Source organism: Cylas formicarius, unplaced genomic scaffold (assembly GCF_029955315.1).
Source record: "Cylas formicarius isolate icCylForm1 unplaced genomic scaffold, icCylForm1.1 PGA_scaffold_2__14_contigs__length_35257938, whole genome shotgun sequence".
Taxonomy (NCBI): domain Eukaryota; kingdom Metazoa; phylum Arthropoda; class Insecta; order Coleoptera; family Brentidae; genus Cylas; species Cylas formicarius.
Genome location: NW_026844319.1, coordinates 34,733,178 through 34,757,035, shown reverse-complemented (window position 1 = coordinate 34,757,035; position 23,858 = coordinate 34,733,178). Strand labels below are relative to the sequence as shown.

General features: G+C 39.1%; 1 protein-coding gene across 5 annotated transcripts in view; it reads right to left on the bottom strand.

Annotated features, from left to right (window-relative positions):
• Positions 1–47: 47 nt before the first annotated feature.
• Positions 48–23,858, bottom strand: part of LOC132698714 (protein pangolin, isoforms A/H/I/S) — a 252,278-nt gene continuing 228,467 nt past the window's right edge. For 2 of the 5 annotated variants that reach the window (XM_060664916.1, XM_060664919.1), the window contains exons 6-10: positions 22,355–22,582; positions 13,777–13,957; positions 11,759–11,924; positions 9,813–9,882; positions 48–5,442 (exon numbers count right to left, since the gene is read on the bottom strand). In XM_060664916.1, coding sequence (XP_060520899.1) covers positions 4,911–5,442; positions 9,813–9,882; positions 11,759–11,924; positions 13,777–13,957; positions 22,355–22,582 — 1,177 coding nt within the window. In that variant the 3' untranslated portion in view covers positions 48–4,910. Of the gene's footprint in view, positions 5,443–9,812; positions 9,883–11,229; positions 11,387–11,758; positions 11,925–13,776; positions 13,958–14,491; positions 15,039–22,354; positions 22,583–23,858 lie in introns of all 5 variants that reach the window. The other 3 variants (XM_060664920.1, XM_060664917.1, XM_060664918.1) reach the window with 3 other exon arrangements.

Genomic DNA, 23,858 nt, shown 5'->3' with positions numbered 1-23,858 from the left:
TAGTTTTTATTTGCTATGCATCTACATGGTTCAGTCAAAAATGGAGGAAAGTCCCCACAGATTAACAGCATGGTCCAAGTTTGAGTACCAGAGAGCCGCTGTTAAAGAGAGGAGGGGGAAAATGCATAGCTCTTCTTTTAGCTGCGCCCTTTAGTGGATTACCTAACCTAATTTATTTTTTCCTTGTTAGTCATTCGCCTTGGGTGATGCCTTTATCCATAAATAAGAGTATAGCCTTAAACCAAATCTTTACAACACTGGGGAATATAGGAGGGAATGATTTCCAGAATAAAATGGCGAATGCGAAACAACAAAATACAAGGCTTTTCCGGCAGTTTAACATTGAGCTATTAAAAGTTCACTTAGAAACTTTGGGAGAAAATCCAATCTAAGGGATAATAATAATGGAAATAAGCACGAATTGATACAGGTTACCTATCTTAAAACAAGCATTTGTTTCTGTCTTTGATTGTGATCTTTATCTGAAAAATAATCTTCGAAACAGAAAAATTTTAAAACCAATTCTGTTATTATTCTAGTGATAATTTTGAATTTTGGTTACTCGCAAATTAGATCAAAGGAACTTACTTTATCTGATATTCTATCTTGACCACATAAAGGCCTCGTGGAAATAAATAAGGCTGTTATATAGTACCTCCATTTGTTGTGTTATCGTACAATTTGGACTATAATTAAGGGTGCGGCCTTTACGTAGACCACGTGTAAGGTATATTCAATTTCGTCTCGTGAGTAAGGGGTAGGGGTAGGTTGCATTTACTTTATCGGGAAATTATAAATAATAGAAAATAGAAAGACACAAAACTCTTGAATCAATCCAAGACAAATTGCTTCAATTAGAAAATACAACCCCATAAGTGCTGTAGCAAACATATTTTTAATTTAATCCTTTCGTAATGCAGCAGCGTGTCTTACAATACAGAGTGTGATTTTTTTTTGTCAATACCACCCACTCCTACCTAAAATAATATTAATCCAAAGGCAGCGTTCTGGGTCGAAACTTCATAAAGGGAGTACGGATCTATAAGTTTTAACCCGTTGCAAGAGTCGTATTTTTCCGTATGCACATCTAAAGTTAAAATGCACTTCGCACCATTTTCCTTTTAAGCGATTACCACGCACTTAACATCTGAAACCTGACGAATTCACCAAATGTCAGCGGTCATGTTGTTTGTGGAACGCCGCACACTGTAACCAGATACAAAAACTTTGGCAATATATAAAAAAATATTCCTTGCACAGATTGATTGTAAATGAGCCTTTTATGTTTAACGTAGTGAGAATTCGGTATTAATTCTCGAAAACTCAAAATGGGGAAACCAATATGGCCGTCCTTCAAAAATAACTACACACAAATTCTATTCTCTGGGTGACATCGCACGAGACAGGTCGATCCTTGTCCGCTGCCTACAGTATCCGGGTTTTTCGACGTTTAAAATCTGTTTTCGCATAAATTGTTGCGTGTCGGATCTCCGTGAACAGTTCGCGTCATTTTGATGATATAAATGTAGGGCGGTTTCGTGGTTTTTCAGTTAAAAACAATTTTTGTCGCCGAGGGTCAGTAAATGGGTTGGTCCGTGACGAACGCGAATCGTTAACCTTTGTACGAATAAGTTAACTAACCTGAAGGATGCTTTTTAGGAAGGCGCCCATTAGGAATTTTGAATTATCTTTACCAATATTTGTAAGCTGGCCAAATGGCCCAAGTCGCATGGCCAACTAAATCAGTGAAGAAAATACTTAACATTTGCAAATATTATTTGCTAAAAAAATTAGACGAGTCATTGTAACAATTGTAAAACAACGAACAAATATCGATTTTAGAACATGTTATCAACTTTTTAGGAATTATTTCTCAATGTTTTTTTTTGTCAAATTTCTGAAATCGATACTGACGAGCCCACACTTTGGTCCGACGCAGATCGCACTATCACAAATAGTGCAGTACAGACACAGAGGCACCATATAACATCCTTGGCTGCGAGACGATGTCGAACGTAATTAGAATTCGACCAGATATTTTAACAACCCGCAAGGCGTTAAGTGCGACAGAAGTTCATTAGCTGTATGATGCGGACAAACCTCCTCCGAATCAGGAAAAAAATAAAGTCCAGATTTTGATGTTTTTTATTGTATTGAATGATCCTAACCTATACGATGTTACGAACAGATGCTACTTACAAAGATATTAACTTCCTAGATAGTAGATTCTAATTTTATTTATACATATATATTTCAATTAACCTACATGTCAAGTACATCGTCGCCGGGAGGGGGCATTCACAACGCCCCCCGCTCGAAACGCACGGGGGTGTGCGGACCGCGAGAACCAAACATGGCCGTTGCGGCTCGTCCCGCGTATCGTGATCGCAAAAAAAAAAAAAAAACGTATTTCTATTTTCTTTACATTGCACTTATGGAAAAATCGAAGGGAAAAACTTAAAATTAACCGTTTAAAACCTAGGCAGTCGTTTATTTAGCGATGGTTTCCTAAATTCTACGTCCCCCCCTCCCCGCCTCCCGAATTGTAATATGGCACGGTAGTATTTTTATGTTCGTTTTTTTCCCGCCCCGGGGCGGATTGAGAAAACACTCGGAAACGATCCGCCCCCGCCCCGCGACCGCCCCGGCGCACAATATTGCACAAAAATGAAACCCTCTGGGCAAGCGACTCTCCGATTTTTTTCGTAGATACACCGGGGGGGCGTCCGGTGGGGGGCCACGAACGCGTAAATGCAGTAATCCTGAGGAAGGACGCTAAACCAAAACGTTCATAGTATATAAAATATCACATCATTCTTTTTTTTTTTTACAGTAAACGAAATAAAACTGAAAACGCCTGAAAAAATGTAAAAAAACTCGCGAGGGAGAACGACCGGAAAGAAACAAACGTAATTTAAAACGAAAGGTATAACGCGAACGTTCGCACATAGATATAAAAAAAAGTTAACAAATAAAATTTCCAAAAAGTCAAACACTACGCCTCACGAAAAACCATAATATTATCATATTATGTATATAACATTTGTCTATGTACAATGTAATTACAGGTTTGTGTAACAATTTAAGACTAATCAATGAGAAAAGTATTCGGGTTTTAGTCAAAGGGGTCGTTTTCTCTCTTAGTCGTGCTATACGGAGAAACCAAATTGTCACGTAGGTACAAAATGTGAATAACGTAAACTCTGGTGGCACAAGGAACATTAATTCTTCCAAATTAATAGCAAAAAACGGACCGACGCGAATGATGTCGCGAGCACGGGTCCGTGGCAACATTTTTGCATTTAAAAATCAGAAATTTATTTTGGAAAATGCCTCGCATTTTCGAAAATACGTTTTCCGCGTTGTTCGCAGATTACGTTGATTTTACAAGGTAATTAACGTAACCTGGGAAAATTTGTTTGAAAAAAAAATAGCTGCTCAAAATATGCAAAAACAAATTTTTTACAGCTTTTAGAAAAGTAAAAAAAGTACGTAGTTCAAAAAATCGTTTCGATTATTTCCAATCATAAATAGTTTTGATAAAAAAAGAGGTGGTAAGAGTAAAATAAAACTAAAATATTAACGACAAGAATTTGAAATGCTTAGAAACAATAGTTCCAAATATTCAAATTTTGATTTCAAATTTGTTTTATAATACTACCTTCACATTAAAAAAAAAATATTTTTGTTATACGTAAAAACTGCTTCAAGTTGAAGTTTTAAACACGTTTAAAACTCAACGAACTAAGCACATTTTTCAAGCAACACAGAAATATGGCTTTTTTTAAAAGAATATGATGGAAAATCGAAAAACCAAAATGGGGCACAAAATGGCTACATATTAAAAAGATGTTTTTCAATCGAAATCAAATTTCGTATTATTTTCCATTATTTGAAAAAGTTTTTTTGAATTCCTAGTCCCCTTAAAAGAACGAACCTCCAAGTCATTTGATATTACTTTCTTTTGAACTATGCTTTTGATATTACCTTAACTGACCATATTTTCTATGACACCAACTAAGCATTATTTGAAAAATCTCTTGGTTTTTTGAATCCCTGGACTCTATAAAAGAACAAACTTCCTACATTTCATTTTATTTTCCCTGGAACTTTTACAACAGGAACTTTACTTTCGATAATACTTCAAAAGACCATAATTCTTTTAAAAACTGAATAACCGTTATTTCAAAAAGTTTCCTAGTCCCTATAAAAGGACAACTTTCCAAGACTATATTACTTTGTCTCGATCTTTAAACACATGACTTCCAATATTATTTTAACTGACTACATTTTTTATGAAGCCAAATAAGTATTATTTGAAAAAGCTCTTACATTTTGAAACTCCTGGTCCCGTTAAAAGATCAAACTTGCAAGATACTATACCGTGGTTAGTCTTACGGTGTCTACGAAATATTAACATAAAAAAAAAAGGATCTTGACTCTATGCACAACGTGACGGAAATGGAAAATGTTACCACGGACTACCGAGCTGTTTTGAGGTTGTATTATTATTTTTTCCGAGAAAACGAGTTCATCCTGCAAATAACCACTTAATTAAATTAATTAACAATGCGATTAACGATTCAATCGATTAATTAATAATTTTTGTACAACACAGTTCTCGTTTCCCGGCCGCGCGACCACATTCGCGCCGCCCTTGAACGTATACTCTAAAAAATATATAAAATAGGGTATTTACTATGTATATATATATATAATATATATATATATAGATATATATAAATCGTATATATAGAGGTGATTTTGGCAAATGACATTTATGTTACGCAGTAGTAAAAAAAAAACAAAACAAAAGACGAACTCTCGGCGCCCTCTCGCGGCGGCGGCGGCGGTCACTACGCGCAAACGTATCGACGATGATCACAGGTGGCTTGCGCGCCCGTCCTACGCTACGTAACACTGATGATGGACCGCGTCGACGTTTCTTTGCCGTTCGTATCCGCGGGATCGTTCCTCACCACGCACTGTCCGGTCAATTGGTTCACGCTCAACGGATTGTTTATGTCGTGGGGGTTGGTCCCGACTGGATTGCGGGGCGGCGGCGGCGGCGGCGGAGGCGGCGGAGGTGGCGGCTGCTGATGATGGTGCGGCGTCAGTTTCGCCGCCGCGTCATAACCGTCGTGGTGATGGTGGTGGTGGGGAGTGAGCGGGCTCTGGAGCATGTACGGACTGGCGACGCTCACCGACGGACTGGCGACGCTCGTCGACGGACTGGGCAGTACCATGCCGCCGGGACTCGTCAGGCTGCTGAACGCCGATAAGCCGCCGGGACTCGACATCGACTGGTTAAGACTCTCGGCGTCGTCGTCGGGAGGCGTGTGAGCGTCCCCCATGCTCCCGCAACTTCCTAGATTGTCGTCCGACTGGTTACCGTCGTTGCTCTCGCCCGACTCCATGTATCGTATGCATTTCTTTTTGCGTCTGTAACATATACGGATGCGTCGCGTGAAAAAACTGCGCCTCCACTGACCGGGGTAGTCGTAGGGCGCGGCGGTGGGGGCGTGGCTCGCCGCTGATCGGGCCGGGAGCGCGGTTCCCGTCCCGGTAACCGGTTAAAAGTCTATCTATCCCCCGACCCTCAATCGTTTTATCGAGGTCTGACTCAAAGACATTTTTTTAAAACTAAAAAGACCGGGAAAACCTTTAAACAATATGGAATGGGTCAAGTATCATATTATACCCGGTTAGTCTTGAATTTTATCGTTCCAGCTCTGACAGTTTCGCAGATAGTTAAACATTCAGGTACTTTTTACTAACCCTGAAATTAAAACTTAGCGTACTATACATTGTTTAAAATATATATACTACGCAAAAATACTATATTTTCATTCGTTTTATTCTCATTTCTGAATGCTTCTATAAAATCTGAACTGTGCTAGGCTTGTTAGTTGCCTGGCGCAGGGCAGCATGCCAGTTTCAGGTCATTGCTTTTTAGCCCTCTATTCCTGTCACATGTGATTAATTAAACCTAAAACGTCGAGATGAAAGATACAGGGCAAAATTACAATTAATAAAAAAAAATATAAACACATATTTGTTTCTGGTCTACTGTTATTTTCACCTAACTCTTAAAATACTACAGTTCAGCTGACGAAAGTTGTCACATTGCACAAGTTGGAGGTTGGAGTGTTTACTGTGAAAACATTGTCAACGAACACTCGACGTTTGGTTACTTTTCCTAGAAAATATATAGTTACAATACGCTATATCATAGAAACACAAGAACAAGGTCTTATAACCATATTAATTGCTTATTTTCCAAATCGTATTAGTTGGTATGAGTTCTATTTGGTAGATACGAAACAGATATGTACTAACAAAAATAGGTCAATAGAGATCATTATTTATTTTACACAGTATATATGCATTAATATACAACAATACTTATTTGATTTTAAATTATTTTCTTAATATTGTCTTCTTAAATATCAATGAACTGCAACTGTGATATACACGTTTCCGCTCTGCGCGTTTTACTATTTAATATCATTATTTTATCAATAGTATCAAAATAAGTATATAATAATATCAAATATAACAATGCGTTAAGAATGTGTACTGATACATGTTTCCGTCGATTACGATATCGTCAAAGATCATATTTGGAACAAACACTCCACTATGCACCCTCAAATAATTGGTTCAGAAAATTATTTCGATGAAATTTATTGTGTGTATTAATATTTGTAGGTTAAATTTTAATTTTTACTAAAGCACCCTTAACTCATTGTGTCATTTGCAATTTAAATATTAATTGAATTGAAAGAATTCCAAATATCCAAAATACCATTCCAGATCTTGAAAGAGTACTTTTCCCACACATATTACTTGAAGAAAACCTTATTTCCACAAAGAGATTTTCCGGAAGAACCCTTATTTCTAAAACATTTTTGTTCGTTTTGTTGCTCACGTGGTGAGATGCATCACGAGCTAATATTGCCAATGCTTAACGCTCCCACATCCACTAGACAGAAACACCTAGCTACCGGTTGAGAAAAATCCCCGCCCCGCGCCGTTGGCGACGAGCCCCCCCCCCCCTCCTGCCGCGACAATCACATGCGCACAAGTCATGCATCGGTTAGAGGGCGCTGCGGAAACAAAACCAGAAGAACCTATCGGTGGAGGTGGTGAGTGGTGTCTTGTCTGTGTGTTTCCATGCTGTGGTCGTAAAATTATAAAGAAAACGTCGGCGGCCGAATGAAACGGAATAAAACGAAAAAAAAAAAAACAACAACAACAAATCAATCTAAAAAACACTGAAACACCAACACTGCTGTTGACTAACCGACGTTTTGCTATAGATTCACGTAAGTCGGCTCCTGAGACGGCTGGGTGGTGGTCGTGCCGACTCCCCCAGTGGCGTGCAACAGGCTTCCGTGTATAGACGACGTCCCGCTTCCGTGCGAGCTGTTCTCCGGACTAAACAATCGTTAAATGTACAAGAGGGCACCGTGTTCATATAAATATATTAAAACATACACACCCAAGAAAAAAAAATGCAAGGATATATAATAATCAACATCCATATCAATAATAATAATAATATAATGGAAAAATTGGAAGCAACACTAAGATAAAATATGGAAATAAACGATAAATATAACGGCAAACAGTAACATATAGATATATAATATAGACGAAGTGCAGAGAGTTATATCAGAAAATGTGTCTGGATCGTTTTTTTGGAAATGTTTTCGGGCCCGCTTGCACTTAACAATTGTTCGACTCTAACAGCAGTGTTTGTGTAATGACAGTGCACGATATCTAAATTTTCGTTTGGCTCTAGTTTCTCTGTGTGGGAAGACACATTTTCTGATCCTGGCGCAGTGGCGCGGCAACTTGGCTGTTCTTTGCTTACCCACTCCACGGTGTCTCCCGCGGCGCGCGCTCCCAGTTAAATTTATATTATAAACCCCCACCCCGGCCCGGGTCTTTCCACATAGATAAAAAAAACCAATTTTGACATCGGCGATCGTATCGGTGCAGAGCATAGTAGAAAAAAAAACGCCCGATATTTCCGAATCGAAAAAATATACCAACTACAATGTGAGATTCGATTTTGCGATTGCGATGCTATGCGATTTAGACTACGAGTGTCGCTTTAGTGAAATATAAGTAAAATATAATACACTGGCATATAGGTGGCGTAAATAACGTATATCCTTAACGTACGACCCAACGCGTATGACGTTATATATACGTTACATGCGGGGAGTTGGTTATAATAATCGTGACTGATCAGTCACATTTTCTGGAAATGCAGCATCTCACGAAGCGGACAAGCTCAGAAAAATTGGCGCAAATGAAGTGAATAAAGCCAGTTCTACCTAGTTTTCTATTTCTATAAGTTGACACCGACGAACAAAATTTAAGTGAAAAATTATTATTGTTTTGTACTCATCAAATTATATATTATAAGTATGATGTGAATAGATTATTTTTTTCTGTTGTTACTTGGGCTAGTTGTGAAACGCCGCTATTAAGAAACGTGTTGCCTTGTCTTGAACATAATAATTCCAGTCTTTTTGGGTATGTTTTGCCCTTGTTTTAGTGTATTTAAAGCTTAAATTTATTTAAAATTTGGTTTTTTAGATGATCAGTTTATCAGATTAGTTGCAATGCTGCTATGCATGGTTGGCTATGGACGGAGGGTAAAGTCTGTTCATAGATATAAGAAAGTGATTAATTGATACGAACTAAGGAAAGACCCGGACAAGCCGTATGAATGAAATATGGCCGAATAGGTCCGTATTTTGCTTACCCTTTTCTGGGGTATCGTAAGCGTCGAACCAGGTATCATCCAAGTAAATAATCCTAATTTTTTCTAGATATTCCAATCGTCATTTCCGAATTCTAAAATATTCCATTAAAACTTGCCTTTTGTCAATTTTTTTAAATCTAAAACCCATGTGTTGAATACATTTCCATAAGGTAGTTCTGCCACATTTAACACCGCTTTCATTTTTTTCAAGCCTAATAATTAAGATATCTAATGTAGGCACGCTTTGTTCATCGTATAACTGATAAATTTTACGCCGTATTATATCTTGATCACTTTTATCACGAGAAAATGTCAGCTTCTTTTTTTCCTAGCTGAAATGGGATTATTAACAATTTTCCATACAGTTGGTGTTGAAATTTTCGTCAATGTGGCCGTTTCTTCTAAAGATGCTTGCTTGGTGACACCACGTCCAATGAGAGTGAAATAAACATTGTTTATAAATTCCTTAGTCTCAATAGAATAGTGTTTTCTACATTTGGGCGGGAGCATCTCCTGAGATCCACACGAAATAAGAATGATTACTAATAAACTTAAACTAAGTAGGATACCAAACCAAAGAATATTAAATACAGGTAGGTATAAAATTTAAATTCCGAAACTTTAGGTAATAAATCTTGTTGCATTGTATGTTAATGACCACCCTTGAATAATCAAATTCAAAAGCAATTGATCACTTTCTTATATCTATGAACAGACGATACCTGATTTGAAATTTGGCTTTTCACGAACGAAGTGCTCTATTTACTGATATTTATGTCGGGAACGCCTTGTCTGATACATCTTTAGAAGTCTGTGTGTCCTTCGCTATAGGACGTAGCAACAGATACCAGTTACAGACATCTCGGGTATTAACAATTCGCATAGCCGCGTATCCGCCGAATCAAACGACAAAAGAAAAAAAAACAATGCGCCGTGCAAACAACACATAAACTGCTTTAAAACGGTAAACGACACAACGAACACAGGCAACCGAGCTGAGGTGAAAAACTAAAAAAAAATCGATACCAACCTGCAAGGTTTGCACCACTGACTCTGCTGGTCCAACCCGTACCTGGCCCGGCACTTCTTCATACTGTTACCTAAACCGAGAACAAAAAAGATCACGATCAGTACAATCGGCGCGTCTATTACGCGTCACCTCCCCACCCCATCATGCAAAACGAAACGACTCCCAACGAACGCTACCCAAAACGCTACTGTAACAGGAGGGAACGTCGACGGGGTTGGGGAACGAAAGGAGAGGGGGAAAAAATCTAGATCTAATCTAATAAGTAGAGGAGGAAGGAACCATGCTGGTGTGTGAATGATGGTGACGGTAATGGTGGCGGTGGTGGAGTACGGCAGACGATCGTTCTGCGTAGCCATTACTATTCAAACGCGAACGGTAAACGAGAATCCATAACGGTTGGTATGAATTGTCGCGTTCCTACCGGGAGTTTCGGACATCATGCAGAGCTTTCCGACAAACGTGCATACGAATAAGTCTGCGAGATACGTTTCGGCAGAATAGGTCCAGGCCGGCCAACCGTTTACCCCCAAACATGCAATATATAATGTATATAGAGAGAGAGCGATAATAAACGGCTCGCTAGTAACTACCTCGCGGCCCGAATTAAGAGCCTCGGTACACACACACACACACATGCGCGCGCCTACGCGTCGAACTTAAAGCTTCGCCGTTTGGTAGATAGGCAACCCAACTTGCACGACTCTTACACCTGTAATGCTAGCGTTTGCCAATTTTAGTTACGTAACAAACGACGTTTGCAGTGGAAATCGCTAATATATTTGAACATTTATTATACAAAATTGTAATAATAATTACTACGTAGATATTAATCACATTAACATCGACTTTCTCAGGTTTGTATAACAACTGCCAATTTATAAGAAATATTTATTTTAGATTTCACTTACCGCACATTAAAATACAGAAAAAAAAGTAATTTACTTCCTGGCATTATAAACGAGAAGTCGTTTTAATAACCTAAGTTTAAATATAAAAATAAACTTCATTTTAAAAAAAAATTGAATATCAATTTGTTTTTTTTTTCTCTTCACTTCTCGTATTTGTTCATTATTGTTGGTCAATAAAATATAACGTTATAATTATTTACGATATTTAAAGACTACGAGACAACGTGGAATTATGGAAAAAATCTGGGAAACCGAACGCATGCACTTTACCGCAACTTGGAATGCAAGAAATTTCTATAGTTTAATTGAAATTACGGTACGCTGGTGTGTATATACAACAAGCCGTATTCGCGTGTGACGTCGGTTGCATACAGTACGCAAAGGACGAAGCTTTGAACTTGACGCATGAGCGAGCGCGCTTGGGTGTGTGTGTGTACCCACAGACTAGTAACGTCGGGGACGCGCAACCGGTAGCGAATTACGAGCGCAGTTTTTTTTTATATACGGGCTACCTCCGTCTGCGGGGTCTTGTTTGCGTTTCCTCTTCTTGCCGCGGGTGGCGTTGGCGCGCGACGACCAATCCGGATAGAGTTGCATGTGCAGTTGCCTCTCGCGGCGTGCCAACTCATAGTATTTGGCCTGCTCCTCGCGGCCCAACGCGTGCCACTAAACAGAACACAGTCAAGCAATTATCTCACACCGGAGGCGGCGGCGGCGGCGGCGGCGGCGACGGGCACCAAGAAGCCGCGCTCGCGAGACGGTATCCGGCAAACAACGCCACCATGTGCGCAGTAGTGTAGTGTCGGTGGTATACCTCGCGACCCATTCTGCTATAGCCAGGCAAAGTATGCACGTCGGTCAGTCAGCGTTTTTTCGGGTTAGAGAGATAGAGAGAGGGTGAGTCTCGAGTTGTGCGCTCCGTTGTTAGTCCCCGTTTTCGAGATGGGAGGGGTGGCGTGCGCGTCGAAACCCGACCGTGACGCGCGTGTGGTGGGTGCTTCGACGCGCACGCGCCGCGCGCCAATCGAACACAAGTACCTCCCGATTCGATCGGTGTTCGCTCTTTCTTTCGCTTCTTCTTCTTGGTGCCGTAGCCGTAATTGTCCCGTGCGCTCCAGCCCGGGTACAGCTGCATGTGCAGTTGGCGCTCGAGCCTCGCCTTCTCGTAATACTTGGCTTGTTCCTCGCGGCTCAGCGAGTGCCACTGTGCAACCACACGGTTTAGCTTGGTTCGCATACGTGACAGAGAGGCGCGCAAACGACTGAGAGCCTACCGGTGTTGCCAGGTCTACCGTTTTGGATCACAAACAGTAAACCGAATGTATCAATAGCAACCGGTGCTTGTCCAGAACTGTTATGATCACAGGAAGGAAGTGTACCTTGTTTCATAGATTGCGCAAAAATCATTCAATCGCGCACAACACCACAAATCAATAGGACTAGGCGATACTTGGAAAGCCTATATTGGAACCAATTTCAACTTGCATTTGGAACAAATTCTCCAAGAGGCTTTGAATGAAGTAAAAATAGGAGTCAAAGTTAATGGTCGAGTATTTTTAATTTTAACGTCAAATTTTTGTTTCTTACAATTTTCTAGTGAAAGGTTAATTTGTTCTCAAAGAGTATATGTTCTGTTTTTCATGCATTGCATTGTGGCAATTTGTACAATTTGAAAGGCAACGAGGCCGTTTTAAACTTCCTCTGAAGTGAAATTTAACACGTAGACCGGTAAAGAAAAGTATATGGTTCTTCGAAACCCAGTGCACACCCCAGCAATCTCTATAAACCTAAATACGTATTTTGCATTCAAAAAATTGGACACGGAAAGAGCGATACCGGCGGAGGGAAGCAGACATCGAACAGTGAATAGGAGGGCTACACGATATGCAGTCTTTAATACACACCAGAAGAGAACGAAAATGGTAAGTTTTGGATGTGAAAAATATTTCGAAATGCGTTCCAACTTCCTGCATCTATATCTTCGCACAATGCGTCGTTACCAAGACACTCAAATTAATTTTTATTAAGCAATAACCGCCAACCATAATGCACAGCAATATCCGAACCACAGACTAAAGGCAATTGCAGTTAACCTTTTTAAAAGAGGATAACTACAGAAAAACAAGGGCAGTCTTCGTCTCCAAAAGATAGTTCCAATACCGTTGGAGGGAGAGAAAGAAGACAATGCAGACAAATCAAATAGCTCAAAAAAAAATTGAATAGAAGGATACAAATCGCATTGTGGTCACCTCCTGGGTGCGGCGCAGTTTTTAAACAGATAAATGCCTAAAATTAGGGAAAATTACATTGCTGTTTACCGGACACTCCGGGTACGTTGCAAATTCCGTGTAGTGAGGCTCTGCGGAGTCTCGGAAACGGATTTTATGACACAAATATTACAAAACAGGATGTTTTGGAACACACCAGATTCTGGACTTATACGAAATGCAAATTTCAGTAGCACAAAACTGTTAAGCAAGCAGGTCCAGAATATTCACAAGTTAGTTTTTAATTCTTGACCTTTGGCAACACTGGACGGCACTCAGACTCGAAATGCCTTTGTATCAGTCGAAATCGTCGCGCGCGCAATATCGAACGATTTTTTTTTCAATCAAATTGGGGATGATTCTCCGCCCCGCCTTTTATACGCTTAAAACTATAACTTGCTCGACAGACAATCGCAGAGGCGTTACTTAATGGATGCATAAGAGTTACCTCTATTGTAACAAACGTTTTTAACATTTTTTTAAAGGTTTCTTCTTCTCCGCGTAATTCTAAATTGAAACGAATGCTAACGGTACTAAACTTTCGACAACGGGAATGATGGGCTTTTAAAAGCTCGAAACGTTAACTATATTTTTGTGAATGACGCCTCTTCAACACGATAACGTATCCGATAGAAAGGTATAATGTTAATCGGGTCTTAAATGAGCGATAACCAAATACACTTATGCATCAATCAAATTACGCAAAACCCCAAACCAGGTTCTAGATGCAACAATCGCTCATCTCATTCGCACATCACTAAAATACGATCTTTATTATGTAAGCCTCACCCGTCGTCCTAGTATTTGGTTGATGGCGGCGCTCTCCTTGAGCGTGCACTCGGCCACCACCTTAGCGCGCATCTCCTTCATGTACAGCATGAAGGCGTTGAGGGGTTTCTTAATGTGGGGCTTCTTTTTTTCGTTATCCTGATTGTTCTTGTCAATGTTGTTCTTGTGATCCGATTGGGACCTGCGACAAAACGGTTCGTTGCCTATCAACGGTACATTTCGACGAAGGAGAAGAGAGAGAGAGAGAGAGAGAGAATCGAAAGACGTTCGGCCGCGTGGGACGCGGCAACCAGACATACACCGAAATTTTTTCGCATATTTAAAATACCATACCCGTGCGGGCTACGACGGCCATCTTATTCACGAAGATCGAGCGTTGCAAATACAAACGCCGTTTATGCCCATAATATGGATATTATTTTATTATTATACGCTGGATGGTAAAAAAAATTGGATAGCCCCGGTTCGCTGATATTGCATTTACTTTGGAAAAATCTATTTGGGATTTTGGTTGTTGAACTCCAGGTTTGTCTACAGCACATACGACACCTGCTAAAAGTTTTATTTTAATATAAGGGTTTCTGTATCGCCTATATTTAAAATTTTCCTATTCGTTTGAAGAACGTCTGGAATTGATGGAGTATGTTTTACTACTTCTAATGTATATTAAAACAAGGACTGACTTCTAAGAATGGCTGGCTAGTCAGAGGCTTACCCCCGTTCCCCGTTTTTCTCCTTCTTGTCGCCGTCCATCTCATTCTTGATGAGCGCGTCGAACCCGCTAGGGAACTTGTAAGTTACGTAGGGTTTCTGCTCGAGCAAATTATTCAAAATCTTATTGGAACCGCCGCCGGGGGCGGTTTTTTCGAGCGCCCCGCCGCCGCCGAAACCAAAGTACGGACTCGGACGACCCAAGATCGAGTTCACGTACCACGTGGTTAACAATTTCCTATCCAAGTCGTTCATCAACGAATACCCTTCCGGATTCGGATACTCGCCGAACGAATTGTACGTATTCTTCGTGTAAGTGGTGGTCCGGGTATCGTCACCTTTCGCCAGATAACTCCTCAGTTGTTCGCTCGGGCTCGTCTTCGTCGTCAAATCGAGACCGAGATCGCGATTTTCGCGCTTCTTGAGCGACAAATCCTGCGGCGAATCGCACGGGCGTTTCACGGAAGCGTCGTCACCGTCCTCTTTGAGATTACGCGAAAACGGAGCGACGATGGCGATCGGCATTTTCTTGATCGTCAAGTTGAGAGGTTCCTCGTCCATCGTCGAAACCGAATCGCCCGCGCAAATCAACAAGTTTTTATGGGCACCGGAAAATCGATACGAATGGCCGTGCGTGTGTTACGACGATGTGCTTTATATCCGGACGGCACTAAAACCACGTGGACCGTGTGCCGAGAGTCGACGATAATGAGACGCGCGGCTTTTTCTCGTAGCGGCGAATAATTTTATCACACGTCCGCGAAACGTCACGTTTTAATTATCGTCCGAGGGTGGGTGGTAGTGGCGCGAGAGACGCGAGGATTTAATAACCTACCAGACGGAACGCGGAATGATGAAATTGCTTCCAATAAGGACAGTTCCGATAGTGGTTTGTTACTAGTTAGATAGAGAGGGCGAAATGCCCCGGCTGTTTGTTATGTCGCTATTTGACGGATTGATTCTGCGATTTACCGCACGCTAACCCCGTCGACGGTACAGCTCGGGCCTGACGGGATTGCAACAAGTTAACTTCCCGGTTTTGTGTCGACGCGTTCGTAGCAACGACGCGTTAATAAGATACGTGCCCGTTAAATATCCTATTAATAGTTTCATTGCAGCAACGGAGCGGCAGCTAAACGCCAAAGGAAGGTGGGACGAATTTTACTGCCGGAATAGAAATCGACATTACGTGATCCGCGTAGAAACGTGAACCAATAAAAACCGAGTGTCAATATGTAATAAAAAATGTAATTTAGTATTTTGTACAATTTAAATTTGATTCATTTGTTTTCTTTGCGCATCCCCGACGATTCCTAGTTTTCCACAACTCTAACGGCAAAAATGTGAAGCGAGGAGGACTAAGTTTAAATATGAAATGAAAAAAAAAAAAGTTTAGTTTTAAACATAATTATTACATGTTAGAAATAAGCATCCTTGGTAATTACGAGTTATCCATATCTCTAATGACTATGATAGCCACATTCTTTCGAGATATATTTTTTTATTAGTGGTAAAAACGTTCTCTTAGTCAGTTTTACTTCATTTAAAAGTGGCTTGCTTTTTATACATTTTTTTGACACGCCAGTTCAGAGAAACGTATAAACTAAATTAACGCCTAAGACTAACATTCTAAATAAATATTAATCACTCTTACTCTTTAAGTAGCTCACAGAAACATCGTAGCAATGTCCTATGTCATAATAAAGTTCCGATATCAATTATATACCAATAAATTGAAAAATTCCAAATACTGCGACGGGAAAATCGTAAATGAGGGTGTAAATGTTTATTGGCGATGGCCGTGTTGCTGCAGAAACCTAAATAAATTGCGGGTTTATAAGGTGACCTGCATAGAAATGTTTCGTAACTGAGCGCAAAGGGCATCGAAATAATGACTTGCCTTCATAATAAGTAGTTGTGGAATTGAGTAGATACGAGGAGAAATTAAATTTACCCAAGTTTGCTCGAAGAAAAATACAGCTGTAACAGGTTTTTCAAAAACCGGGGAAATGTGTTTTCACACAACTGATAGGGCTATGACGGTCATACCGTTTCATGAAAGAACAGAAAATAACGATATTAGTTAAAATGACGAAAAATACGGGAGACAATCTTTATTCATATTTCATTTAAACAATTCAAATCAATATATACAAAACTGAGAGGCAAGTCGTTTAACCTACCTTACTTTAAGAACTAAATCAGCTTTTGCACGGAGGTTCACAATTTAAATTTAAGATTTAAAGGCCTGCTCACCCCTCCGCGTCGCACCTCTGGAATTTTTGAAGGATCTTTAAATATGACATGGCTAAAATATATAATGCACTGCATCAGTCTCTTAAATTGCTAAACAATACCTTTTCCACGCACTTGCGTGAAGTATTATTATCCTTAAATATTTAAGTAATGTCCACTGCACACTATTTCCAAAGTGTAAGTCCCTCTATTTGCACAGATCGCGTTAGGTATTTATTTATTTTTTTATGTGTATTTTTCCTGCCTAGCGCTGCTACCTTCTTCTTAGGATAGGTTTAAAAACGAAGGCACAAAATATCTTATTTTGTTCATGAGAACCGAGTCCTTTTCATTGTATATCAATACGTGAATAAAATAATAATTATTATTATTAAATAATTAAGAAGTACTGATTTTCTATAGCATTGTAAATAGTAACCAACTTAAATTTGTTAACGATTATATATATCTTCCCCCTAATCGTATAACAAAAGAGAAATAGAAGACATTAAAATAAAAAAAACATGTTAAACGAAGCGAACAAAACAAATAGCGATAAACCCCACAATTCGCCAGGTTACGACGCTCATTTTGTCGCAACCAATAACTGGCGATTTCCAAAAACGCGTTAATTAATTCCGTATAAAGGTCGAATAAAAGACCGACGTAATTTATTCGCCCTCGGGGCAAACATTGCGGGGCCGCGGGGGGAGGACTCTTCTTTTCGTTTCCACTCGAAATTAAAGAAGCGTTTCGGTCCAAGAGAGCCAACCGAGTCTCTCCTCCGATTTAGAATTCAATCAAAAATGCATGTCATTACGGACGAACCGGCCGTCCCTTATCAAAGAGAATTATTGATTAAGGGCGCCGGCGGAGGGATATTTCCGTCCGCATTTTCGACGGAGCCCTCGGGTAGACAATAGTCGAAAAGCGAGCAGAGGTGGGGGGCAGCGATCTGTTCTAACTTGACACCCTTACGTGCAGATGGGGCAACGCGTCGCGTATACGCTTATTATTATCATTATTGGCGATCATTTTAATTCGTTTCGCTGGCTTATTCCTGGAGAACGCGACCCTATACGCCTCAGTGTCTAATATTTTTTAAACTCAATTGGTGACAAAATGGTAAACAACAATAAAGCAAAGAAAGTCAATGTACAAGAACAGAATATTAAACTGTTGTTCTTGCTGCCTGCGAAGCCATTTAAATTATTTGCCAGACTTTGCATTCATTGACTGCCCAGTACGACTGATCTAACTATACACTATGTGGTTAGTAAGAGCGTTTATTTTTAGAAGTCACACATTCTTGAATTGTGGTATTTTGTTGATAATATGGAAAGTGTGGGTTACGGGAGGGCTGTGATCGTTTCTTCATTGTATTAGGATTATTTGGGTAACCCTACTCTGGATTCTCTTCAGGACAAACCAAAATATCCTTGGCATCAACTTCTTTTTGATTAATATTCTCCGTTGTCCCACTCATTTAGGGGTAGTTTATAGGTAATGCCTAATTCGAAGGAGTGGGATTCAAAAGTAGTTAAACTGATTTGGCAAACGTGAACTTTTAAGTTGAATAATACATAGATATACTTCACAATTTTATTAAATGAAAAGTCAGCACCACTCTCACCCTGTGTGGTATGATATTTGGCAGAAGAATTTATTCACAGTGCATTAGTATAAAGTAATGTTGTAAACATAAATTTTCAAAATTTTCTACGATTTTTAATCATTTTGTCTATAAGAGTGTTTGATATCTTACTTGCAACTGTTTTTCTTACTTGTCCTGTCCCGGTTCCAAAATAGAGAAACGGATAAACAAATAAAAACGACGCTTATTTTAACTCGGTCGATCAACATTAGAAAATATTTGCGTTTTTTCAAAATTATTCAATTAATGATTATGGAGCCTGAATACCACATTTCAAATTAATTACTTAATCTTGGGCGAATACTGGGTGCCTCAAAAAATGTTCCGCCAATTTCTACGGTAAATAAAATATTAAAAAATGCCTTTGGCTTGATTAACAAACATGCGTCTTGCAGGAAATAAATACGACTATGAAAAAAGATATAAATACTTTTGATTGAGTCATAAAAGTAACAGATAAGGGGGCACTTATTTGCCACCCTTTTTTTAACTTACCTTAACTTAAACGTTTTTTTTTTTTGTTACCGACAAGTCAACATTGATTTGAAAGCGATTTTATATATGGAGTACATATTTCAGTGCCGTTTCCCTATCGTCTCCTCACCCCCGCGGATAGCCGAATCCGACATTTTTCTGGCCCAACGACTCGGGGGGCGGCGGCGGCGGTAAAGGGAACCGAGAGAGGTTCCCCATTAATTGCCACGTCGCGGTGTAATCCTGCAAGCCGCTCCGTCGGTCCCGATGGGGGCGGTCATGCGGGGAATGAGATCCAAGATTGGTTATCGACATTGCGGCCATTGGCCACCCCGTTGCCCCGGCAACCGCATCCCGAGTATCTGAAGGGTTAGGCCGCTGCCCCGTAGATACACTTTTTTCCTTTTTTTGTTTGGTTTTCATTCCGGTCTCGTATTTGTTTAAGCGCAGTAATCGGTCGCTGCCGCCGCCGCCGCCGCCCACGCGCGAGTCGGGGGAGGAGGGGCGATGAAAAACGTAATGGTCCGGTCGTCTTGTTTTTCGGGGAAACTGTTTGACGGCATCAATTACAATAACAGTTACGGAATGGCAAAACATCTTTATCTAGTTCATTACCGGATATACTATAAATTGACACAGGAATTTTGTTCGTCAGTTTTGGAATAGTTATCTCAAAATTGAATTCGATACCGTGCAGGATGTTTAAAAAGTCCTTCCAATATTCTTGACAAAAAATGTGCGCTACTCACTTTTTAACGCAAGTTTTTCTAGTAGAATTTTTTATTTTTCTCGTACAATTTGTTACGAGTATTTCTTATTAAAAAATATTTTTTGTTTGAAGATGTCCGGACGTACGTTTCATCTTTTCGACTTAAAATTAGGCAAAGAATCCGTTAAATACGGAAATGGATATATGTAAAAAATACGTATTAACCCATTTTGCGTTAATGCACCACCTATTCTAGGATTAAGCGTGCCTACATTAGATATCTTAATTAAAAAGAAAAAGATGAAACCGGTGCTAAATGTGGCAGAACTACCTTACGGAATTGTATTCAACACATGGGTTTTAGATTTAAAAAAACTGACAAAAGGTAAGTTTTAATGGAATCTCTTAGAATTCGGAAATGGAGACTAGAAAAAATTATGATTTACGGAGAACAACAAAGGCCAATTATTTACTCGGATGAAACCCGGTTCGTATTAACTCCAATGTCCTAAAACTTATAGAAACCGAAGTTTTTAACATACCTCCACAAAGTTGGTCAAATGCTGTTAAACATATAGAAAAAGCGGAACAATCGTATATCCATATTGCAAATAATACAGAACAAATAATAATTAGAACAGGCGATGATAGCGATAGTGATACTGATATATTATGTGAATAATTTTAATTGACTTAAGTAGGTAATAAAAAAAAATTGTAGTTTTATTTTAGATGAAAACATAAATACATAAATAAATAAATAAATATTGTTTAGTATCTTTCATAACAAAACCCCAAACAATTAAGTTCTAAGCAAAGTACGGACCTGTTCGGCCATATTTCATTCTTGCAGCTTGCCCGGGTGTTTCCTAAATTCGTATGAGTTAGTCACTCTCTTATATCTATGAACAGACTTTACCTTGACTGACGAAGAAGATATGAACGATAACATAAATCTACAAGAGTTGGGGGAACCAACCGATATAGTTGGAACTTTCGAGTTACATACACCGAATGATACAGCCGCTCTTCAACAGCAACTACTAAACCCGAATGGGACTCATCAGATGATGAAACCCTGGAATTCAAAAGAAGACGTAGTATCCTTTCTGCAAATGGCAGGCTTGCTTTTACTGTCAAAGGAAAGTACACTCACACACCTATATCCGACGAAGTTAGATCATGTGAAGAACTAAAAATTAGGCTTTCTGTAAAAACTCCGCTTGAAATATTGTTTATGTTTTTTGATGAGGAAGTGATTGATTTGATTTTAAATCTTACATTGCTTTGCGATATTTAAATCAAGATCACCCCATGATTGTTCATGCTAATAAAGCCCGGAGGAGACGTAGAATCTGCCACAGCCACACAATTTACGTTTTTAATAAGTGTAATGTGCATTTATATGTTACATCTTATGTGGTACAAAACTTTTTTTAATGTTTTTTCCCAGTGGTTCGTTTACGCACCAGTATTTATTTTATGTTTTTTTTTGACATATGTATAAGTGCAACAAAATAAATAATTTCAGAGCAAAAAAGTACTTTTTTTTATGCTTGCGATAATATGGGTTAAGTTTATGTTTTTCGGAGCGGGTGCGCAAAGATCTAAGAAAACGCCGTCCGGATCCGGTACTGGAAGCTGTTCCCTCGGGAACAAGACGGCCGGTCCGGACCCGCGACCAATCAAAGCGCGATCCGGAAACGCCATAGTCGAATTAGGTCGCTCCTCGTCTCCGATATGAGTTAATTTCCTCCCGATGCGGAAATCAGATTGCGGCCCGCAGACTTTAATTAAGAACCGGAAAAACCGAACGCAGTCAGGGATGTATCCAGGAAAACCGTCTGAAATGATTGTAAATATTGGCGCTTAACCGCAACACTTATCAATTAAATTATTAGTATTTATTATAGTTTCTGAATCATTCAAAATCCCTTTACTTATTGGTCGAAATGTGCACAAAATCCGGTGTATCCAGAATAACAATTTTTCCAATTAAAAAGCTTCCGAAAGCACGAAGCGATAGTGGATAAAGTAAGCCTTCTTCAAATTCTATTTTGAATATATTTTTTGTTTTTAAAGACATATGTTTTACACTGTTTACACATCTTCTATCAGAAATATTTTTAAAACAATACTGAAGGACTTAAATTAATATTAAAGTAGTATTAATATCGACTTATAACTGTTTAATCTTGATGTTTCTCGACACCTTTGATGCGCTCGAGAAACTGAACAAAATAATCCAAAAAGTTTTGCAATATTTTGATAAATCGAGATGTACACGGTGTTTCAACACCGTGTACATCTCTTTCAAAATCTTATATTTCAAATCCGTATCAACAGATATACTCTGAGGGCACCAAGGAAATGCAAATTTTCTCTGATAATAAGGCCGATGCAGATCAGACAATGATAAGTGAACTTTCTCCCATAGTTTAAAGCTAAACCCAACAAAATCTCATCTAATGATATTTGAACAATAGAACAAAATATTAATATAATGTTAGATAACACTGAACTTTCAGTTATGGATTCGGCTAGGGATTTGGGATTATAACTAGAAATCTACGATTTCGTGACAATTTAAAAAATGTCTTTCCAAATATCATAAAAATTTTATATAGTAACAGGCACATTTTAAATTTTAAAATGAAGAAACAATTATGTGGGTCGCTTGTTGTCCCATATTGCAACTACTGTGATGTGATTTATGTTTTTTCTATCCATTAATATACCGAAATGTTTGAAGTAGTAATTCAAAAAAAAATTGGACACGGAACCAGTGCGCTTACCTGTGGTTGATGTCGGGCAATTCCTGTTTAGGTCCGGGCGTGACGATAGCGGGATGCGAGGCCAAGTGGGGAGGGTGAGGCGACAAACCCGGATGCGGCTGGATCAATCCGGTCGGCGAGAATCGATAAAAATCGCTGGACAAACTGCTCGTCGAGATGGGCAGTGACGTCGGATAGGGGCTGCGGAATCCCGCGCCCGGCGACAGGGGGTACATACTCGGCGTGTGCCTGTTGACAAGAAGAGAAAGAAATTATCAAATTGTTAATTTTTATTATTATTGTTAATTATAAAACTTCTGGATTCCTGTTGTTCCTGGATACTTGTTGAGATGAACTTGCTGACGCTTCGCCAATCATCCTGCTGGCTTCTTCGGGACTTAACTTAAATGTTTCAGTTCAGGTCAGTTCAGAACTTAACTGAAATGTTTCAGTTAAGCTCTGAAGAAACCACGTTTTCCAGAACCAAGAATCCAGAAGTTTTGAAAATAGTATCAAATTGTTATTAGAGGTGGTAAATAAGTGTAGAACAAAAACGGCTACAACAAAACCCCGCCTCCTGTTACGGTGATTGAAAAACATATTCCCTGGACGATGAAATTTGTCTCTTCTACACTGTGTATTAGTTTAATGCAGAATGATTTGATTTAGCATTATTAGCGGAACATCAAAGATTTAAAGGAGAAAAGTCGTACGTCAGTGGTTCTTCCTGAACTTAGTGCTGGTCTGAAGAAAAAAGGAAAGAAAAAATAAGAGAAAATACTTTAACTTACAATGTATGTAATGTGTTCGAGACACACACAAAAAATGTCAAATTGCAAAATTATAGAAATTTATATATATATATATATATATATATATATATATATATATATATATATATATATATATATATATATATATATATATATATATCCTTCAATGCTCGCGCTCCGAAAATAGTGCTCGAAGTGTTTTCGGAGCGCGAGCATTGAAGATGCCAAGTGAGATTTTGGCGAAACGTCTGCAGGATTCCAGTCGGATATATATATATATATATATATATATATATATATATATATATATATATATATATATATATATATATATATATCCGACTGGCATCCTGCAGACGTTTCGCCAAAATCTCACTTGGCATCTTCAATGCTCGCGCTCCGAAAACACTTCGATCACTATTTTCGGAGCGCGAGCATTGAATATGCCAAGTGAGATTTTGGCGAAACGTCTGCAGGATTCCAGTCGGATGCAGGAATCCAGGAGGATTAAATAGCACCCAGAATTCTATAATACCTTTTGAAATGCGTTTTCCTTGTTCACACAGTATCACTTGAAAGAATTTAATTTAAAAAATGCGTGAGGTATTGCCATGCTCATTTCTTTTCAAAGTCTACTAACCTGTTTTTGAGCACAGCGACTTAATTAGCAATACAAATATCCGAAAGCTGTTTTTTAATTGAAATGAATGTAGTATGCTTTCTTTCTTCAAAATCTCTATAAGTTTTCAATA